Genomic DNA, 19,673 nt, shown 5'->3' on the forward strand with positions numbered 1-19,673 from the left:
CCCTCACCCAGCATGTGGATACACAATCTGCACTGCACACATTCAAATGTTAAGACAGCGGCTCACCTTTAAAGCTGGAATGGAAACAGCTATGACATACAGATACTATACAATAAAGATAATATACATTTAAGTAGATAAGTGTTAGCTTAATTATTTATTTATTTATTCATAAGCAAATAAATAATTAACATCTCGAAATATCTTTCACTGTAAAAATATTGCCTGCAGGAAATGCTCCACTGCGAGGAGAAGATAAAGATCTAGACTGTTAGAAACGTTTGTTTGGTCAAAGCTGCAAAATGTACTGCAAACCTGGTTAGCGGTTACTATAGCAGCCAACTCAAGCAACTGCTGTTGACAGATAAGGTAGTAATAATAGCTCAGTTTGATGTACACACAGAAGTAACGATGCAGTTAGTGTGTGTTTTGCACAGACTGTACATAAAAGACAGATGTTTTTCTGGGTCTGAATAGTTAAGCCGATACAAAAAGGCCTTAAAATTGCATTATTTTCATTGGCCAGCACTGCAGCAGGCAGCTCCCTTGGCAGGTTTGCTTATCGTAGAGCCTCCTAATGCCGTCTGCAAAATTAGTTGTGCTTTCCAAAAAAAAAACAAAAAAAAAAAAAACAGGGTCCTGAGTCCAGGTACCATCATATTTTAATTAAGTCCAGTCACACAGAGACTCCTTGGTCTTCACTGTTTACTGGGGAAAATATTCCTTCATGCCAAACCGAGGAAATAAAAATTTGAATCGCAGCTGTTTGTTGGTTGTTAGAGGTTACAAAGATTATGAGTTGCCAGGATTTTAGCAACCAGTATCCAGGCCTGTGTGGCTGGCGCCTTAATCCATCCATTTCCTTAACCACTTATCCAATATAGGGTTGTGAGGGGGCTCGAGTCTTTCATACCTCATTTGAGAAAACTTCAACTTCAATCGAATGAATGATTCGGTGGATTTTTCCTGTGTCCATGCTGCACCTCTCAGCTGACTTTCATGAAGATTGTCATGGTTTTGCATAATCCTGCAGTCAGATAAACTGTGAAAACATCATGTCCTTGGGGAAGGCAAATATGTCCTGACCCATAATGGTGTTATAATGAGGAGACATACCCAAAATGTAAATGGGCATAATACACCTTCAGTGTTTCTCGTGTCACATGTCTTACAACCTCGGACACGTGCGACACGCTCAGACATTTCTGTAGTGCCTGCTTGTCTTTCACTGATTACCAAGGTCACCGAGGTGGCTTTGTTGTCAGCGCTTTGCAGGCTATTACATATCTTAAATAAATGTCTTCATTTAGAAAGCAACAAGAAAAGGTCACCTGCTTCACACCACGCGTACAGCAAACACACACACACACTTTCTCTCATACAGGAAAACCTGCAGTGACCTTGTGACCACCTCTGCCCACAGATAAATCTGCCTCAGAAGCCTTCACTTGGTGTGTTTGTGTTTCCATGGTGAATTATATTAGTAATCTGAAGCCTGTCCACGTGAGTTTTGTTGGTGCCACAGAGGAAGGCAGGGCTGGAACATAAATTTGTTTTTAAAACAGCATGTAGTGGTGAAGATGTGTCCTGAGTTTGTGTGTGTGATTATGAGTTGTGTATTTTTTGCCTAGAAATGATCCAGTTCCTCTGTAGTTGAACATGCATTAAAGGCTGGATGTGAAGCAATTATGGGACCAAGATCCCAGTGCATGTGTGTTATAATAGGTGAGGCATTGAAAAATAACAATACTGATGCAAATACCAGCAAAATGGGAGACGCGATGAACTGTCACCATCATTTTGTTTAGCACAGAGGATCCTTCTGTTCAGAGGAAGTAGGAAACTATGTAGTGAAAACTCACATGACTGGATCATTAAAATCTGGATTTTTCTCAAAGCCTCTAAAAGATGTGCAGTTGCTGCACGTCAGTCCGTGTTTTGTGTTTTTCTGCGTTTCAAACACGCAGTCTGAGCATTTTGTCCCGTGTTCTTATAAGGCAAACATCCACAATTCCGCTTCCTCAAGGCTATGGGAAGTGAGACTTTCTGCTTCTTGACTGACGCATCCCTGCGCGAAGACAAAACGTCCCTCTTCGCACAAAACACTGCACGCCTGACACAAATATTGACGCCTTCTGTCAAGCATACGTGGGCCGTGAAAGACTTTATTGTCAGAAAGTCGTTTTGCGGTTATAGCAGACATTCTTTCGAGAAAATAAGTTCGGGGAAATGTTTTGAGAAAATGCTCGTCTGAGAAAAGATGAGGCCTTCTTTCTCACAATATTCCTGCTTGTGTCTTTTCTATGACCGGCGCACAGGTTCACGCGTGAAGAAGGGAGGAAAGACCAACTGGTGATCAAGAGAATGATGGACGTTGTGTCTTCATTGCATAAGACATTCATTTCTTCACCCACATCCTCCTCCCCGCGTCTCTAACGCAGTGCTTACACTTAATCCTCTTTTTGATGACACGTTTTGTTACTGTTGTCCCACCGCGTCTTCACTTCCACAAAAAAGGTTGTAAACATTCACGCTCAGCAAAAAAAAAGGACAGAAACGGATTAGCGCAGACGATGACCGTCGACTGGTCCATTTATCAGAGAAGTAGAGAGGAATTGGCAATTACTCAGATCCCACAAGTCATATGACTGACCCAAATCTACACTGCAAAGGCCTAAATGTTACATTAGCTTTTAACATCCACAGTTTCATATCCTCCTAACAGCTCCAGTACTGCTGTGCAAAGATTTTGCGTACAATAAGAATCTGTAAAATCTCCCGTCATGTTAGTCATGTGGTAAAACACCTTGCAACAGTTTCCAAACAGCACGACACGAGTTCCAACAAACGTGGTTGAGGTTCACAGAAAAAAAGAAAAAGTTTTGTTTAATGTGACTCATGATGTCAAGCTTGTGCAAAAAGCTGCAAAACTACTGAGGTTTATAGCTGTACCACTGCGCTTTTTTTCATATTATTGGAGGGCTTCTTTTAATGTCGCAACTTGTTTGGCCTGTTTCCGGTCCTTTCTGGGGTCTTCAATTGGCACGATCTTGTGTCCATGACAACACAGCGAGAGCCGCAGTGAATTGGGACAAACGCGCACATCTTCCAGTGTAAATAAGAAGTCACCTGACCTTACTAAGTTACAGCTTGTCCCGGCTCGCGCGCTCCTTCCTCACGCTTCTCTCGCCCTTGTCTGTTTTTTTTCTCCTTTCTTTTTGTTGTTGTTGTACTCTCTCTTTCACTTTCCGGCACGCCCATTTATTCACATGCACGCACACACGTACGCACGCTGTTCTCGAAGCGTCGCTGAGTTCCTGGCCTGTGAAAAACAAAGCCGAGCATTTAATTATGCAACCAGCTTTTAATGTGGGGTTTTTGTAAGGGAAGAATGCGCAGATCAAATAGTGCCAGAGCCCAGATTCTTGAACAGGGAACAAATGGGATCCAGTTAGATCTGACAGAGGGAGAAACTTCTTCTTTGCTTGTTTGTCTGTTCCAGCACTGCCTGACTTCCCGGATGAAACAATGCAGTGCAGCCTGTCTTAAAAACAACTATCAGTGTCTTTTGTACTCATGCGTAAAGTCTGCCGTACCTTTAAACGTAACGTTTCAGCTAAATTCCTTTATTGCGTCTCATCTCTCCTCATGATTTGAACTGACTATAATTTTAAAAAAAAATAGCTAACTAGGAAAGAGGAGGATATATTCTTATCACTGCACACTGTAGCCTGCGGTTAGAACGAGGGAATGAGGACAATTGTTTGTGCTCCCAAATGCTTATACTCGCATGGTTACCCATGTCTATACTGCACACAGTGTATGTTTATGAAAGGGATGAACCCAGAGTGGGAAAAAGAGATAAAAGAGAGAATAGGGACGGATTACAAAGGGTATGTTGTTGTGTGTGCGCGCAAAACCAGTGAGCCTCATTGGCCAAATGAGTTGTGTTCACTACAAAGGGGGGACTTTATTGAGATGAGAGGGAGTAAGCCCGGGGATTAGGTCTGTCGGGCGACAGAGCACCAGGCCTCAGGGCGGACTTTCTGGTTGGCTTACTGGAATGATGGAGCGCATGTGTCATGCGGAACATGTTTGTGTGCTAAAGTCACACTTGTCCCGGCAGCCTGCATTCAGACACAAGCATGCGCAGAGACAGTGGCTCAGCTGGTTTGTGCGCGCTGAATTTTTCCAAAGTATTATCTAAACTAACGTTTACTCGCTTTGACTGATGCAATCATAGTCATCCATTCTAGCACCTTCTAGCAGTGCAGGCAGGTATTAGTTATCAGAGAGAAACTGTACCGTGCCTTGGCACTGTGCTTTTTTACTTCCTGTCGTTACCTCAGTGCTCAGCAGAAGTTTGAAAGTTACTAACAAGGACTCCATGTGTTACTGTTAACATCATGACTGTATCTTGCTTTTATACACTCTGTTTCATCCAATATATAATCAACAAGCTCACATTTGTTCAGTTTGTTCAGTGATCTTAGTTTAAGTAGTAGTTAAAATATTTATTACAGTTTTAAATTTATTAAAGTAAAAAGACGACAAACTCTAATTTTGCAGGACTGCTCGTGGTAAAAAGAGGAGTTGTTTACTGTTCGTAATAGAAGAACATTGTGTCTTGTAATGCCCCAAAGGCCTGCTCTCAGCCAGGAAAACGTGACATTGGTATTGTGTGCACTCTCCACTTACCTGCATGTATGCAGATTTACAAACCAGTCATACCTCATTGTTTGTCATAAGAAATCTCTTCCCAGCATCATTCTGAAAACAGAAAGCAAGATTTTAAAAAAGATTTTGTAGATAATCGTGGGAAACAACAACACAGCACAGTACAAAAACGCTGCAGCTACAAGGTGACTGCACTTTTCTCACTTCCTTTCCGATCGTGGCTCAAGAGTTGGGAGTTCACCTTGTAATCGGAAGGTTGCCGGTTCGAGCCCCGGCTTGGACAGTCTCGGTCGTTGTGTCCTTGGGCAAGACACTTCACCCGTTGCCTACTGGTGGTGGTCAGAGGGCCCGGTGGCGCCAGTGTCCGGCAGCCTCGCCTCTGTCAGTGCGCCCCAGGGTGGCTACAATGTAGCTGCCATCCCCAGTGTGTGGATGGGTGGATGACTGGATGTGAAAAGCGCTTTGGGGTCCTTAGGGACTGGTAAAGCGCTATACAAATACAGGCCATTTCCCAGGTCTCACTGCTATATCATTTGGAAAGTGCCGGTAGAGTAATTGAAAGCGGTAGTATAAAGTCAGTGCGTGTGTTAGCTTTAGATTTCTTGTGAAACTATAAAGGAAGTTGCACAACTTTAACTCGGAGTCCATTGAACTGTTTGGCTTTGGCACGTTTGGTAAATCTGTCTCGGGCGTCTGTACTCCTGCCAAACCTCCAACGCTTGACAGAACCTGAAACAAACAAACTGGTTGCCATAATGAGTCCTGTTAAATTTTAAACAGTGATAAAAGAAAGTGACGTATTGTTTTTCCACCAACGGCTGACAAAGGAGGGAATGCTTCAGTTTTCAGAAGATGTTTAATCATAAGATGAGAGGGTATCAATAAAAGAAACGTATTTGCTGTAATGTACCGCTGGCTTTTTTCTTCTTCTTTTTTTAAATGTTCTACACTTGTGCGCTGAACCCTGTTCAACACAATAAAATAAGCTTTTGCTATCAAGGTGATGTTTAACTCAAAAACCGGTGTGAGTCACACCAAAGACGGGACGTGACTGTGAGGCAGGACGTGTAACTGGTCCAATGACAACACGGGCTCCATGCCTGCTGGTTTACAAAGTAAATCATTAATTCTTTGTATTTAGATCAGAGCTGTGGTGGCTGTATGCTCGGGACAGTTGTTGTACAAACTGACCTACTTCCACTGTTGTGTTTATTAAGTAAATCTGTGCAGCTGTGTCACCGTTAAAACAACAATCACAGAAACAGTTCAGTTCAATTCAGTTTTCTTTGTAAAGCCCATCATCACATATAGAGCTTCAAAAAGCTTCACGGGCATAAAAACATAAGAAACAAGGTCACCTAAATATTAAGCAGACATTTAAATAACAAACCAACCTCGCGGAAATAGAAACACACAGGAACATACAAATAATACATTAGTAAACACTGATGAAGAAGATCTGCTATGGTTTCTATCTACCTGATTGCTAAATGTCGTTGAGCTCAGTAGGTGCGGCTGTATGGTCGTTTTATTGTTGAGTGGAAGCAAATATCAGCTTAAAAATGCGTCCTTTTAACAGCTTCTTGAAATTCTCAGTAAGGTTTGCTTTGCTGATTTTTTTAAGGGAGGCTCTCTGTGGAGCATTCAGTATCTAACATGTTAGCATAACCCTGCAGCAGAATTCTAGAGAAGCTGCACAGTAATGAGGATTTTTGGGGGAAGTCCAGCAAAAAAGGGCACTGCAGTAATCCAGTCTACTGGGAACGAATGCATAATGCATACATGAATGACTTGATGCGTGTTTAATCATCCAGGTAAGGAAATGCCAGGAAGTTCATTCTGTTCATCCGAAACATTTTTGAAGAAGTCACCTGGATTAGTGACGCAATGTTTAATGAACAGACTCAACTTCCTGGAAATGCACGATGGAAGTTTTCAGAGTCACGACGGTTCGGGACGTGTCGTGTCTTGGCATTTCCAGAGATGGAGCAGGACTTTCTTTCTGATAAATTCTTACTCTGTCAGCTAGTGTCCCCACCTTATGGACGAACAGATCTCGTTTGATTTTAAGGTCCAATAAAATAATTTAAATTTTGTCTTAAGTTTTAAAAGGTTTGCAGCCACGTCATCCGGCTCTATAGAAACACATAGCTGTGTAGCATCTGTGTAACTATGGAAACAAATGTCATGCTGTCTGATAAGGTTGCCAAGTGGCAGCATGCATAAGGAGAAAATTGAGGGACCCAGACGGCTTCCCAGTGGAACCCCACAAGAAAAACGATGAGTGGGTGATACCTGATCTCCACAGGTGATGAGGAATTTCCTGTGTATACGTAGGTGAAGTTAAATGAGGACAGCAACCTTATTACAGAGATAAGTTAGTCTGAGGTCATTTCGTATATTGGTGAGGTCCGTCTGTGTGCTGTGATTTGCTCCATGGCCAGTACAGAACCTAATTTAACCTTTAAGCACTGATTTGCATTAATACAGTTTTTGTTCTTATACTTTACTTAAAAGGTTTTATGTTTATCTGTAATATTAAGATTCATTCTTTTCTAACTGACTGCCACATCCTTTTTAAACATTTGCCCTTTTGCAGTGTCAAGGTCAGAAAGGTTCATGTAAACTTCTGCTCGCTGGACTGTATTGTGGAAACAAGTGCATCGACTTCTACAGAACTTAAACAACGTTCAGCTGTTTGTCATGGCCCTATCAGCTAACCTAATGTGGTGTTTACCTTAAAAGCAAGTCATAGCACATGTCAGTGCTTGCAACACAGCTCTTGTGTGTTAAATAGTAGATACACTTGTTTCCAGGGAATGAAGGAGTGTAAATTCACAGTGTGCCAACACGTTTACTTCTGCAGATTGTTTTGTGATAGGTTGATCATATTGCTAGAAAGCTGTGAAATTGGAATGTGCTAACGATCCCCTTTAAGATGTGATTTATATAGACAGAGAAATGTGTTGTATAATCACTGCCTTGCAGACACATTTCTCTGTACCCAGTGCATTTTCAAATAGCTTTAACCTCCCTGTTTGTTTGCCATGCAAAATTCTCACAGGCAGCTGCTCTCCTCCTACATGGTTTTAGCAAATCTTGGTTAGAGAGGTTTGGATTCTTATTTGAATTTTTCCGTGTAACTTTCCACCCACATCCTCCGCTAAAGACCTCGTGAAATTATCCTTGGAAAAGACAGGCGATTAATGTCTCCCATCATTTTAAGAGCTACATTTATTTTTGATATATGCTATAAACGTTCTGTTGTTTGTAATCAGCGACACTGTTTACAGTACTAATCACCCCCTCCCGCCCCTTTTTTGGTTAAATTTACAAAAAAGCAAAAAGAAAGAAAAAAGGCAGGACGTCTGTGGCTGACTAGCTCCACCTAGTGGCCAAACAAGGTAATCATTTACTGTTGCCATTGATAAAAAAGTTTCCACTTTTAAAGACATTGTGATCCTTTTACACCTGATATCTCACACAGTTCTGGCCCTTAATGGGCAAAATGGTTTAAAGGTTGTTGGCCTGGGACTGAAGCTAGAAACTAAAATAAAACTTATGAGCATCGCAGTGGTGAAACAGAAATGTAAACCTGTAATGGAGACTCTCAGAGGTCTTTATTTCCAGATAGTAATATCATGAGTGCACCAACTGAAGTTTGATCCATCTGAAAGTCTCAAGAACTTCAACATCAAGAGTAAACAAATGAATTAGTTTCATTTCGATATGAATCAAAACTGTCTAAACATTCATCAAAACACATTTGACATGTTAGAAAGAAAACAGGTGTGATATTTATTGCTTAAGAGATTTATTCGATCACTTGTCATAAAAAACACAAACATTATTGAAATCTGCCAAAACCTTTTAAAACTTAAAATTCATTACATGACTTATCTGACAACTCAGTAATTAATTTTCTGTTTAAGAATGCAAGTAAATAACTGATGTTTGGCATCTTAATCCAATAATAATAATAAGTGTTGTAAAGACTCACCTTTCAGCACACTCACCTCACCAGATGCACCTTGTTTCTTTTCCTCACCGTTGATTGGGTGTGGGGCTTGCCCTTGATTGCACTCACCTGTCACCTGTTATATAAGGACCGCACTCACCTACAGCTCTCTTTTTCTTCACTCCCACATGGGGCGGCAGCTGAGATGAGTTTCTGTTTGAGGCTCCAGAGTTCATGCATTATTTTAACTTACTGACTTACTTAAATCACACTTTGTTTCCTTTCAGAGTTAGCAGTTCATGCGTGTCTTTCCTTTAATGCTGATTATTCAATAAAACGAGAAACCTGCAAGTGATTGATGACTGTTCATTCTCATCCTGACCAGATGAGCCCATGATGGTAACTGTCTCCAGCCTCCTCTGAGCCTTCCTTCATAATAATAATAATAATAATAACTATAACTTGGTGAACACTCAAAACTGATTAAAGTTTGCAGTAAGGGTCCTGGCTTGTTTTTTCAGATGTACATGAAGAACTCATCAGAGTGGCTGACATGGAGGTAGTTGAGGACTAACGGTACCTGGGGGTACACACTGGCTGTAAACTGGACACAGACGCTGTCTTCAAAAAAGGGCAGAGCCAGCTTTTCCTACTGAGGCGGCTCAGGTCTTTCAATGTTTGTAGGAAAATGCTGACCATGCTCTATCACTCTGTGGTAGAGAGTGCTGTGTTCTTTGCAGCTGTGTGCTGGGGCAGTGGGGTGAAGACAGCTGATGCTGAACAAGCTGGCTGGTTCTGTCCCGGGTGTCCGACTGGAGAACCTGGTGGAGGTGTCTGAGAGGAGAATATTAAAATAGCTTCTCAGCATCATAGACCATCCCTCTCATCCCAGGAGCCATCGGAGCACAAAGACTCATCGCCTCTAAATGCAGAACTGACCGCCACAGGAAATCCTTCCTACCAGTGGCTATGAGACTGTACAACTCTTCATCACTCTGTAGGTGACTTTATTATATTAATCCTATAGGATTAATATGAATGCATTTTATTCCCACAGATTGTGCAATATTATTACTCATCTGTATGTTGAATGTTTTTTTCATTCCCCCATTACATGCTGCTACTCTTTTATTCATTGCACTTTTAATTCTTATTCTTATTTTTATTTTCATGTCTATTTTAGCGTAATTTATGACAGTATGTTTGCACTGAAGCACCGCAGCAATTTCCTAATGTTGTAAACCTGCTCAACATTTGGCAATAAAACCCTTTCTGATTCTGATTCTAACATGTCACTTGTCATAATTACTCGCGCTGATAATTATGCTATTTTATTTTTTCTGCACTAACTTTTCCTCTTGCTGCATTGAGCATGTTTATGACAAAAGAATTTCCCTCGGGATAAATAAAGTTCTTCTCATCTTAAATAAGAGCAAATTAAAATTACTTTTGCAGTCATTTTTCTGCCGTTAATGTCACAATAAAAACTTCTGATAAACATTTGATTTTCTTTCCATGCAAAACGATCTTCAGTTTTGATACTGACAATGAGGGGTTTTTTTTTTAAATTATTATTATTACTATTTTTTTTTAAAATAAAATGGGCCTTTTATTAAAAACCTTTAACACAACTGGGTTAACACAAAATTTGTGTAAAAGCCAAGTTGCAGTCGCTAGATGGCAGTAGTGCTCAAAATCCCCAATACTGCAGACCTTCATTTATTTCAGCTCGTTTCACTTTAGGTGAGCGTCCCAGGCATGTCCAGTTCATGCCCCGGCGTCAAAGCTTACACCGGTATTTAAAAAGAATCTGTCAAAAATGAATTATAACGACAGCTTTTAAGAAATAATCGTACTGTGGTACTTTTGTGTCGTTGCTGAAGTAAAGGAACTCACCCAAAACATCTTGTCCAATCATAGCGCTGCTATTGTGCATGGGAAGTAGTCTGCGCCTTGGAGACTTTCTGGCCAGCTGAGAGGTGGTCTTTGTATGACAGAGCTGAACAGGGGCTCTGACTCTGCAGATCTGAGGGAACAGGGGCTGCCACAGCTGCTGGGAACAGAAGTTAAGCTTGAGCGTTGAGAGGAAACAACAGACTGCAGGAGAACCAAAAAGTAGGCGCTCGAAAGCTGCACCGGGAGATTCCCGTGTTTCTTTCGCTGATGCTGGGAATTTGATCAACTCTTATAAATTTTCAAAACTTTTTGGTGAGAGCCAGATGTCTCTGCCTCTATCTCGAGACTCACTCTGAGTTTCCCAATGGCGAAAACAAAATATCGTGAAACAATGACAGAGAAGACTCCTGGATCACTGATGTGGCTTCCGCTCGTCCTCTCAGTGGCGCTGGCCGCAGGGCAAGACGCAAACACGGGGGCCGTAAAGGAGGACATCCCGGAGGGCGCATCCACCCTGGCGTTCGTCTTTGATGTGACCGGCTCCATGTACGACGACTTGGTCCAAGTGATAGAGGGCGCATCCAAGATTTTGGAGACATCCCTGAGCAGACCGAAGAGACCTTTGTATAACTTTGCCCTGGTGCCCTTTCACGACCCAGGTAATGTAATAAGAGACGAAGAGATGGTTTGATTAGGTCAATTCTGCTTCTTTTTTCTTGTTTTTCTTCTCTTTAAATGTGATGATTTGGTGCTTACTCTTCGCAGTCTAAACAAAAGCAGACAGAGGTGTGACAAATGTGATAGTTTGCTCACAGGCCGCCGTCTGACTGCCTTAACCTCCTCACACCTCCACGGGAGGCACTTCTGGGGCATTTCATCTCGCACAGATGTTCAGCCTGGCGGTCACTGTATCATTAGCATTCCGCCAGGGTTACTGTGTGGCTTTAGGTTTGCAGTGCAGCTTGATGATTATCATCACTCGTGGGTGCTCTCTCATTCTGAAAAGTAATGCCTAGGCTGTATTTTATTGGGCAGTCAAACAGTATCCCTGGCTAGTATTAGTCTTCAGAGGTGCATGGGGAGGGGGGGGTCATACAAGATAAAACATTTCCAAATATTCAACACACACATCTGACAAGAACGGAGTCCTTGTGAAGAGTAATGTAAGACTGAGGACATCAGTCTTATTGGTCTTATTGAACAACAGCAGATTAAAGTCATCATTTAGGGTTTGAATATTTGGGTGGTAATGTTGACTCACCTTTGTCTCTTTAATTGGAGATTATGTATCGGAATTTCAGGAGCGGGACCACGCCTCCAAACACGCTCTTTCCGATTGTCATCTATATAGGTTCCCTCAGTTCTGCAAGCTGTTCATTCTCGTTTACCTGCCCCACCCTCCCTCCTTGTTCTCAATTCTTTAACTTCTTCACTTCTATTTAGTGCATGAGGATCTGCTAGACTGTCACCAGTCCCCAAACCGCAGCTCAATTCATGTCCAAGCATCACCTTTACCTACTAGAACGCTGTCAAAACTAAAATGAGGACGTGGGCCCAGCGAGTGGAAGCCCCTTTCGTGATTATTTCATTCAAAACAAGGAGGCTCAATGGTTACTTTTCACCAGCATTTAAGTGTACCACAATTCAATTCAACTTTATTTATACAGCGTCAAATCACAGCAACAGTCGCCTCAAGGCGCTTTATATTGTAAGGTAGACCCTACACACAGAGAAAAACCCAACAATCACATGACCCCCTGTGAGCAAGCATTTTGGCGACAGCGGGAAGGAAAAACTCCCTTTTAACAGGAAGAAACCTCCGGCAGAACCAGGCTCAGGGAGGGGCGGGGCCATCTGCTGCGACTGGTTGGGGTGAGAGAAGGAAGACAGGATGAAGACATGCTGTTGCATGCATTTAATGTTTAGTTTCCATACGTAGCATTCTGCAAAATGTGCTTCGTGAATATTACTTCACAAAGTGCATGAAACACAATGCTTTCGTATTTTAATGTTGTATGTAGAGTACCTACATTTTTTCTAAATGCACTCGGAGCAACAAACATTCCAGGATCTGAAGGATGGAAAGAAAAGATGAATAGACGGAGGTGATCTGTGAGGTGAAGACACAGATTCCTATTCCAGATGTTTTTTTTCTCTTTTCAGTTTCAGCATGTCACAAATTCTCATGAAGCACATTTCTTCAATCATTGTTTCAGTCTGCTCTGTGCCTAGAATAATAATTATATTCAAGGAGGAAAAAATGCACAGTATACACAAATCTTACAAATGATGAATTCATTAGTGCGTGCCTCTGTGGGGAAAGTAAATCTTAGGTGATTAGCGATGCTCTTGGACAGAGAGACAGTAGTGAAAGAATGCTGCGGTTTTAACCTGTTTGTGTAACTGAAGGGTTTAATTTAGAGGAAATGTTGACTTCATTGAGAAGTGATTATAAGATTATCCTTTGGTAGTGAAACACAACAGCTCGATTGAGCGCTCCAGCGTCGACTCCTCTCTGTGTTTGTGACGTTTGTCTGCTTCTTAAAGTGTTTACGAGGATGTCAGGATGTGTGCTCCGACACCCCCGGCGGAATAGAGGAATGATTACTGCAGCGCACTGCAAGTAGGGGTAGCAGAGCATTTTGCCAAATGTTCTGACCCCGTCTCTCTCCCACTTTTTGTCCTTTTCCAACAAAATCCCGGCTCCTCGGAGAGAGTCGGTTTTGTTTTATTAAGGGTTTGCTTCATTGTGCCGTGGATCCATTTTCTCTGCTTTGCATCCAACGTGGTGCGATAACGCAGTCCCTCCTGTTTGACTTGGCTGCTTTTAAATCAGAGCTTCCCTTTTTATTTACACTGCAATCCGACACTGTAAACAAGAGAGTGTGTTTGCAATCTTTGTGTCTGTGCGTGCTTGCCTGAACGTGTGTGAAGCTAAAGAGTCAGGAGGATGCCTGGATATTGGGGTCAGGCCTGTGTGGGAAGATCAGTCAGGAAGCCTCCCCCCTTTCCTCCATCCTGCAGGCAGAGAAAGAAAGAAAGGCACAGGATCCTTCACAAGTCATTTTACCACAGTGCAAGGGCTGTGTGTTTACCGCTGAAGTCTGCCTGTGTTCTTAACAATACAATATGTCATTACTCTTGAAATGGGCATTCGCTTAATGAGAGAAGTGGCTGTACAGAAGAGTCCTGGACAGCTACAAACACGAACATCTCGCTTCTCTGGCTGCAGTCTGACGATCAATCTGTCAATAAGGACTTCAGGCTCATGCAGAGAAGCCAAAGGTGCGTTGCAAACAGACTCGCTGCACTTCTGGAACATTTATTTGAGAGTTTACAGACAATTAAACTCATTTCACGATGCTTCCGTTCTTCCCGAGCTACGAAACGTGGCCTCTAGCCCAAGACTAATGCCAGTTTGTGCATTGTTTCAATTAAAGAAACAAACACTGCATGACAATGACAGGAAATAAAATGGTAGACACTTATCTGTCTGCATGGCCCTGTTGGCATCCTTACATACACACACGTCCATGTAGCTACTACCTCGCTGTGAGAGGATGTGTTTGTGAGTGTCTGACGCTTGCTCGTGTTAATGTTTAACCGTCCAAGGTTAAGACGGATCCAAACCCAGCACCTGGTTCCTAACGTGCCCAGGAAAGTCAGAGAGCCTTTAAACCTTGACACTATGTTGTAGTGCACACTCCAGCTTAATGGAGGGTGTCTAAGGCGTTTGGGGGTAGCACCGTCTTCCACTTTAGAGGACTTAAATAAACTTGCAAAAATGTACACAACAGCATAATCGGGTTTAATATTTGTTTGCAAACCCTTTGCGGTCAGTGACGTCTATGATCTGCGGTAATGCTCTACCAGTCCTATCTTGCATTGTTGCTGGTTTTGATGGTGTCGACACACTTCCAGTAGGACTGAGGATATAGTGAAAATGACTACACTTTCATTGAGTGTGGATGAAACACCGTTATCCTTAAAACTGATAGTTAACACCTAAACCTAACACTTTTTCTATTTTAAAGATAGATGAGCTAGAGTAGGGTTGCCATTGTGACTTAGGGTTCTTTGATCTACTCTGAAAATATATGATAAAGACTTAAAAAGATCTACGTTAGGCAGAGAGTATCATTAATCACCGTAATGTCTTTTGTCTCCCTACAATGAATGTGTTTGTGGAAGCTAAAGTCCAAACAGAGAAAGGATGAAAGATGGACAGATTTTACTGACTCATGCCTGCGTGACATCAGCGTGAAGGTTTTGAAAATGGAACAAACCACCGACGTGTTTCTTGGAGTTTTGCTTGTTTTATTCTGCACGTTCTTTGTGTTTCAGCTGCGAGATCTCGGGGTTGGTTCCAGTAAGTTGTTGGCCTTCCTTGCTAAAAATTTCCATCCAAGTTATCTAAGTTAGAAGGAGATCGACCAAAGGAGTGCGGAGTGATGGGAGGAGATGATGGAATAGCTTCTGCCTTCTCTGCAAGATCAAAGGCCGTTATCACAGAGCCCTCCATGCTGGCGTTCGCGTCCTTTTCTACCCCTCGTCCCTTTGTTTCCTTCCTTCCAGAGTAGCTTTTTTTTGTCTGAATTGCCCCGCCCGTGTGAGATTACGCGCAGCCGGCGTTTAGCTGGACAGAGTCAGTAATGATGCTATTAGGCAGGAATGCCAAAAGAGAGAGGTGGAGGTTCGGGAGAAAATAGAGGAGGAGAGAAAAGTGTGGCAGACTGAAACTGTGTCTGTGAGTTTTATGTTTTAATGGATGCGGAGTATTAAAATAGGTATTAACTTTTAGGGCTGCACCTCATGACGTGGCCCAAGGTGCTCGTAGTTCAGTGGGTTCAACTCACGACACACGAGTGGAAGGTTTCCAGTTGTCACTGAGCGACTTCTTTCATCTTGGACGCTCATCCCCGAAGACTGCTACAGAAAACCGCGTCACACTTTATCCTTTATGTTTAAAACTTCGACAGCTTTACAGATCCTAAGGTTCAAGGATCTTCTTGCCTTTTAAAAAACAGTCACATCTAGATGACCTTAGGATCCACTGGCCCACATAACCCCATGCGTAGTAAGTGGCCCATTCGTGAAGTATTTGTCAAACATTTTTCTCTCTCTGCTGTGTGAACTTGTTTTCTAATCTCCACTGGAGGCTCATCAACCCGAGGTTCAATGTCCTTGTGACCTTCTAGACTCTTTGACATCACTGTCTGGGCTCCTGCCAGTATCCCTTTGACCTTTTGTAGCTCTGCTCTTGTTTGTGTTTTTTGGATAAGTGTCTGGCTGTCAAGACATGAACCTGAAACAGAAAGCAGTGGTGAAACAATTTCATATAAAAGATTTTCCACACACGTCATCATCTGGGAAGGAGCGGTGCTGGACAGTGAAAAATGTGTGAGCTTGCACTTCTGTATAATTACATTGTTAAGTAAGTTGACGGGTTAGCTTGTGACTATCATGACCAGACGTAAAATATTGTGTAAAAGTCTTGAGCCATCCCTTTTCTTTTTCTTTTTCCAGTAAAATCAGAAATAGGCGTTTTACTGAAATGCTCAAACATACATAGAATTACAGCATATAAGGCAAAAACAGAGTTTGCACAAGTCTAGAAAGCTTGAAAGTCAATATTTGGTATGATCACGTTTATTCTTAGAGACAGTCTGAACACTCTTAGGAAAGCTTTCTTGTCATTTCTTCAAGTAGTCTTTAGGAAACGTGCTCCAGGCTTCTTGAAGGACAAAGCTTTGGCTGTTGGCTGCCTTTTGTTCTGCTCTGTGTCCTGATGAGCCCACTGTTTCAGTAATGTTTCGATCTGGGCTCTGGGAAGGACGGATCAGGGGCCGATCGTGTTCCACTGCTTTTCTATCCAGGTATGTTTTTGATGCTGGTTTTGGGATCATTGTCATGCTGAAATATGAAGGTGCTGTCACTCAGATGCTATCCAGATGGTATTGGATTAAAAGTCTCACTGCAACCCTTTGACTAAATCCCCAACAGCATGAATGAAGCAGTGCCAAACATGATGGAGCCTCCACCGTGCCTCCATGGCTGAAGACTCTCACTGCTGTGCCTCTTTCGATGTTTCTTTAGTATTGATTTTCAGTCCAGTTCTTGTTCTTGCCTTGTTCTTGGCACATCTCCGCCTTTTTTCCCTTCATTAAGAGCGGCTTCTTAAAAGCTAACCTCCTTACTGAAACCATTTCTGATGATGCCTTGGTGGACTGTACATGGAGGAGCTTGAGGCCCAGATGCATCTCTCAGGACCCAGCAACACACCCAAACGCGTCAAGTTTTCAGCTAACAGCTTTTGAGAATCACTATGTTGATGTAAAATACTGTGATCGTTAATATTTTTGTAGATTCAACTAAAGAAATGGGAAACAAATTTGTGTCTTTTGTGCGAGGCTGCTGGTTCATCCCCTGAGTTAAGTGTCTTGTGTATGTTTGAATAATTCATAGGTCAGTGGTAACAAACACAAAAAATATTCCTCTGAGAACAGCCAGGTGCAAGGAATGAAAATGATGTAATTTTACATGGTCTGTCACTTCACTTCAATTTTATTTTATTTATACAGCGCCAAATCACACAACAGTCACCTCAAGGCGCTTTATATTGTAAGGTAGACTCTACAATAGTAGATACAGAGAAAACCCAACAATCATCCCCTATGAACAAGCACTTTGGCGACAGTGGGAAGGAAAAACTCCCTTTTAACAGGAAGAAACCTCCGACAGAACCAGGCTCAGGGAGGGGCGGGGCCATCTGATGTGATTGGTTGGGATGAGAGAAGGAAGACAGGATGAAGACATGCTGTGGAAGAGAGACGGAGATTAATAACAAGTTATCTATACTTGTGTCCAAGTTGTTGCGGTGCCTAAACGTTTCCTGATTGTGAAATATCTAAGAGGGAAGACTTGATTTGTTCACCTGTGGCAGTGGGCCCAAAGACACCTGAATTTAAAAATTAAAATGTGTGGCCAGTACTTTTGTCCATATAGTGTAGCTGACACTTTACCAGCTAAAAAGATTAGCAACTGGCTAGCTGTTAATGTCTTTTTCTGTCTTTGTAGTGCACATAATGGTGGTACACAGAGTGCTTATCAAAGCTGAGGCTGAGATTAGGGAAAGTGACCCCCCCCCCCCCCCCCCCCCCCTTGCTATTAAAAACTGCAGTGCTGAAATGAACTCCATAGTTGACTGATGATTCTCTGTGAGCTCACCTTTTCTGCTATTTCTCTCCTGCGAGTTAGAAATACGTTTTAAGTTTTAAGGATTCAGAGCTATGTAATCACGTATTAAGCTAAATTATACCACTCGTGTCCCAAACATGTACTCCTGTGCATGTTTGAGAGAACTGTTCAACTGCAGACAATATGGTAGCCTTGATCAGGCCTTGATTTTGGAAGACACGCATTGCTCTTGTAATATCTCACTTGGTCCACACTGAAATGTTACAGATGTTGCACCTAAAATGTACTAACACTCAGTAGTACCGTGTACAATTTACACACTAAAGAATAATAAATCACCGCCTTGGAAGTCACAGCCAACATGAGATCATGCCATTGCAAACCATGGGAATGTTCAACTTTGGCGTCAGGTCTACATGAGAGTAAATCTAACGTGTTCCAAATGAGTCCTCCAGACTCTAAGTGTATGATGCAAAACAATGAAATCAGATGAATTTGTTAGCTAAAACAATCCTTAGAAAAGTAATTTCCTCAATAATGTAGTCTAGACATCAACTGATTATGCTGTTTTAAAGACAGCCTCAATGAAAGGGCAACAGTAAAAGTGCAGAGGCTGGGCTTATTATTATGAGTAATAAAGCAGTAAAAATGCAGAATGGCAAATACTCAACATACAACATCATACATGTGTGCCTGCAGCTGGTATAGCTGGCACCAAGCAGCTGGAAACTACCCATTTGGACTGTGTAGTGGGGCGTTTGAAAGTGTGGTTTGGACCAAAAAACTAATGTAGTCAGAACACGGCAGCTAAAATGAAAGAAGCCTTTAAAAGCCCCCAACCAAGAAAAGACAGCCAGCGGCAGCTGTTATCAAAATCACCTGATATCCTCAAGGACTCGGCTCTCCTAAATGAAGTTAGATGACTTGCTGCTCAGACCCAGAACACATGGTAAGAGTTAGGGACAGGTCAGATAAATATGTCTGACCCAGAACAGGAAAACAGTAACCTTAGACGTGTAGCAAAACCCTCAGTTTGTGGAACAAAATGGTCAAATTCCTCTGAGATTTTCTTATAAACCACGTTTTGTGCAGCGTTTCATATCAAATTTAATGTTGCATCCCTCTGATGCAGACAGTATACATACAATTAGGGTATAGTGAGGTCTATTTATTATAATACAGATAATCAGGTTATCAGAATAAGTAAATGTAAAGCAAATAAACTCTCCAGACCTTCTGAAGGTCTTTGAGTTTTTTCACTAATTTTCATTTCAGTCCTTGGGCTTGGCCACTTTGTGTGTTTGTTAAGTTACTTAACGCTGAACTCTGAATCACCCAAGCATGAAAACGATGCCTAACTCATGAAACGAATCTGTCGTCACCAGACAACTTAGCAAAGAACCGATTTTAAATTGTGTCTTCAGGCACTTTGTTACTAGCAGCCTGGTGCACAATCACATCATTTGTTCCAATTTCTTAGTTGAATCTTTCACACACAAAACATCACAGAACAGTCTCGACAGGCGTGAAATCATCTGCACCAGGAAGTTGAACAAAACCACCTACAATGGATGAATAGTATCGAAAATCATGTCCTTAGGAAATAGGAAAGAAATCCAGCAAAGACCTGGCACAGGACACAAGAGATAAATCTGGCCGCTCAGTTGATCCATCTACTGTTCACTGAGGCCTCATCAGAAATGGTCTCATTGGATTTGGCTGTCAAGAAGCCTCCCCAGAGCCCAGACCTGAACGTTACACGGCAGTGGATGGAACAACATCCAAAGATGATGTCCTTCGAGAATCCTGGAGAACTATTCCTGAAAACAGCCCAAAGAAACAACGAGACAGCTTGCCTAAGAGATGTGGTTCGCAAATAACAATGGTTGCACCAAATGCTGACTTTCAAATTCTGCTTTTGCCTTATTTGCTGTATCGTGTGTTT

At 42.1% G+C, this 19,673-nt stretch overlaps 1 protein-coding gene across 2 annotated transcripts in view; it reads left to right on the forward strand.

Annotated features, from left to right (window-relative positions):
- The first annotated feature begins 10,376 nt into the window (after positions 1-10,376).
- The window catches only part of hmcn1 (hemicentin 1), an 89,938-nt gene continuing 80,641 nt past the window's right edge, over positions 10,377-19,673 (forward strand). Inside the window, exon 1 of one of the 2 annotated variants that reach the window (XM_085386199.1) lies at positions 10,377-11,190. In XM_085386199.1, coding sequence (XP_085242325.1) covers positions 10,896-11,190 — 295 coding nt within the window. In that variant the 5' untranslated portion in view covers positions 10,377-10,895. The remainder of the gene's footprint in view (positions 11,191-19,673) is intronic. The other variant, XM_085386201.1, reaches the window with a different exon arrangement.

The sequence above is a fragment of the Rhamphochromis longiceps genome, linkage group LG17 (assembly GCF_057381845.1).
Source record: "Rhamphochromis longiceps isolate RC_006_pf linkage group LG17, R_longiceps_female_GT1.1, whole genome shotgun sequence".
NCBI lineage: Eukaryota > Metazoa > Chordata > Actinopteri > Cichliformes > Cichlidae > Rhamphochromis > Rhamphochromis longiceps.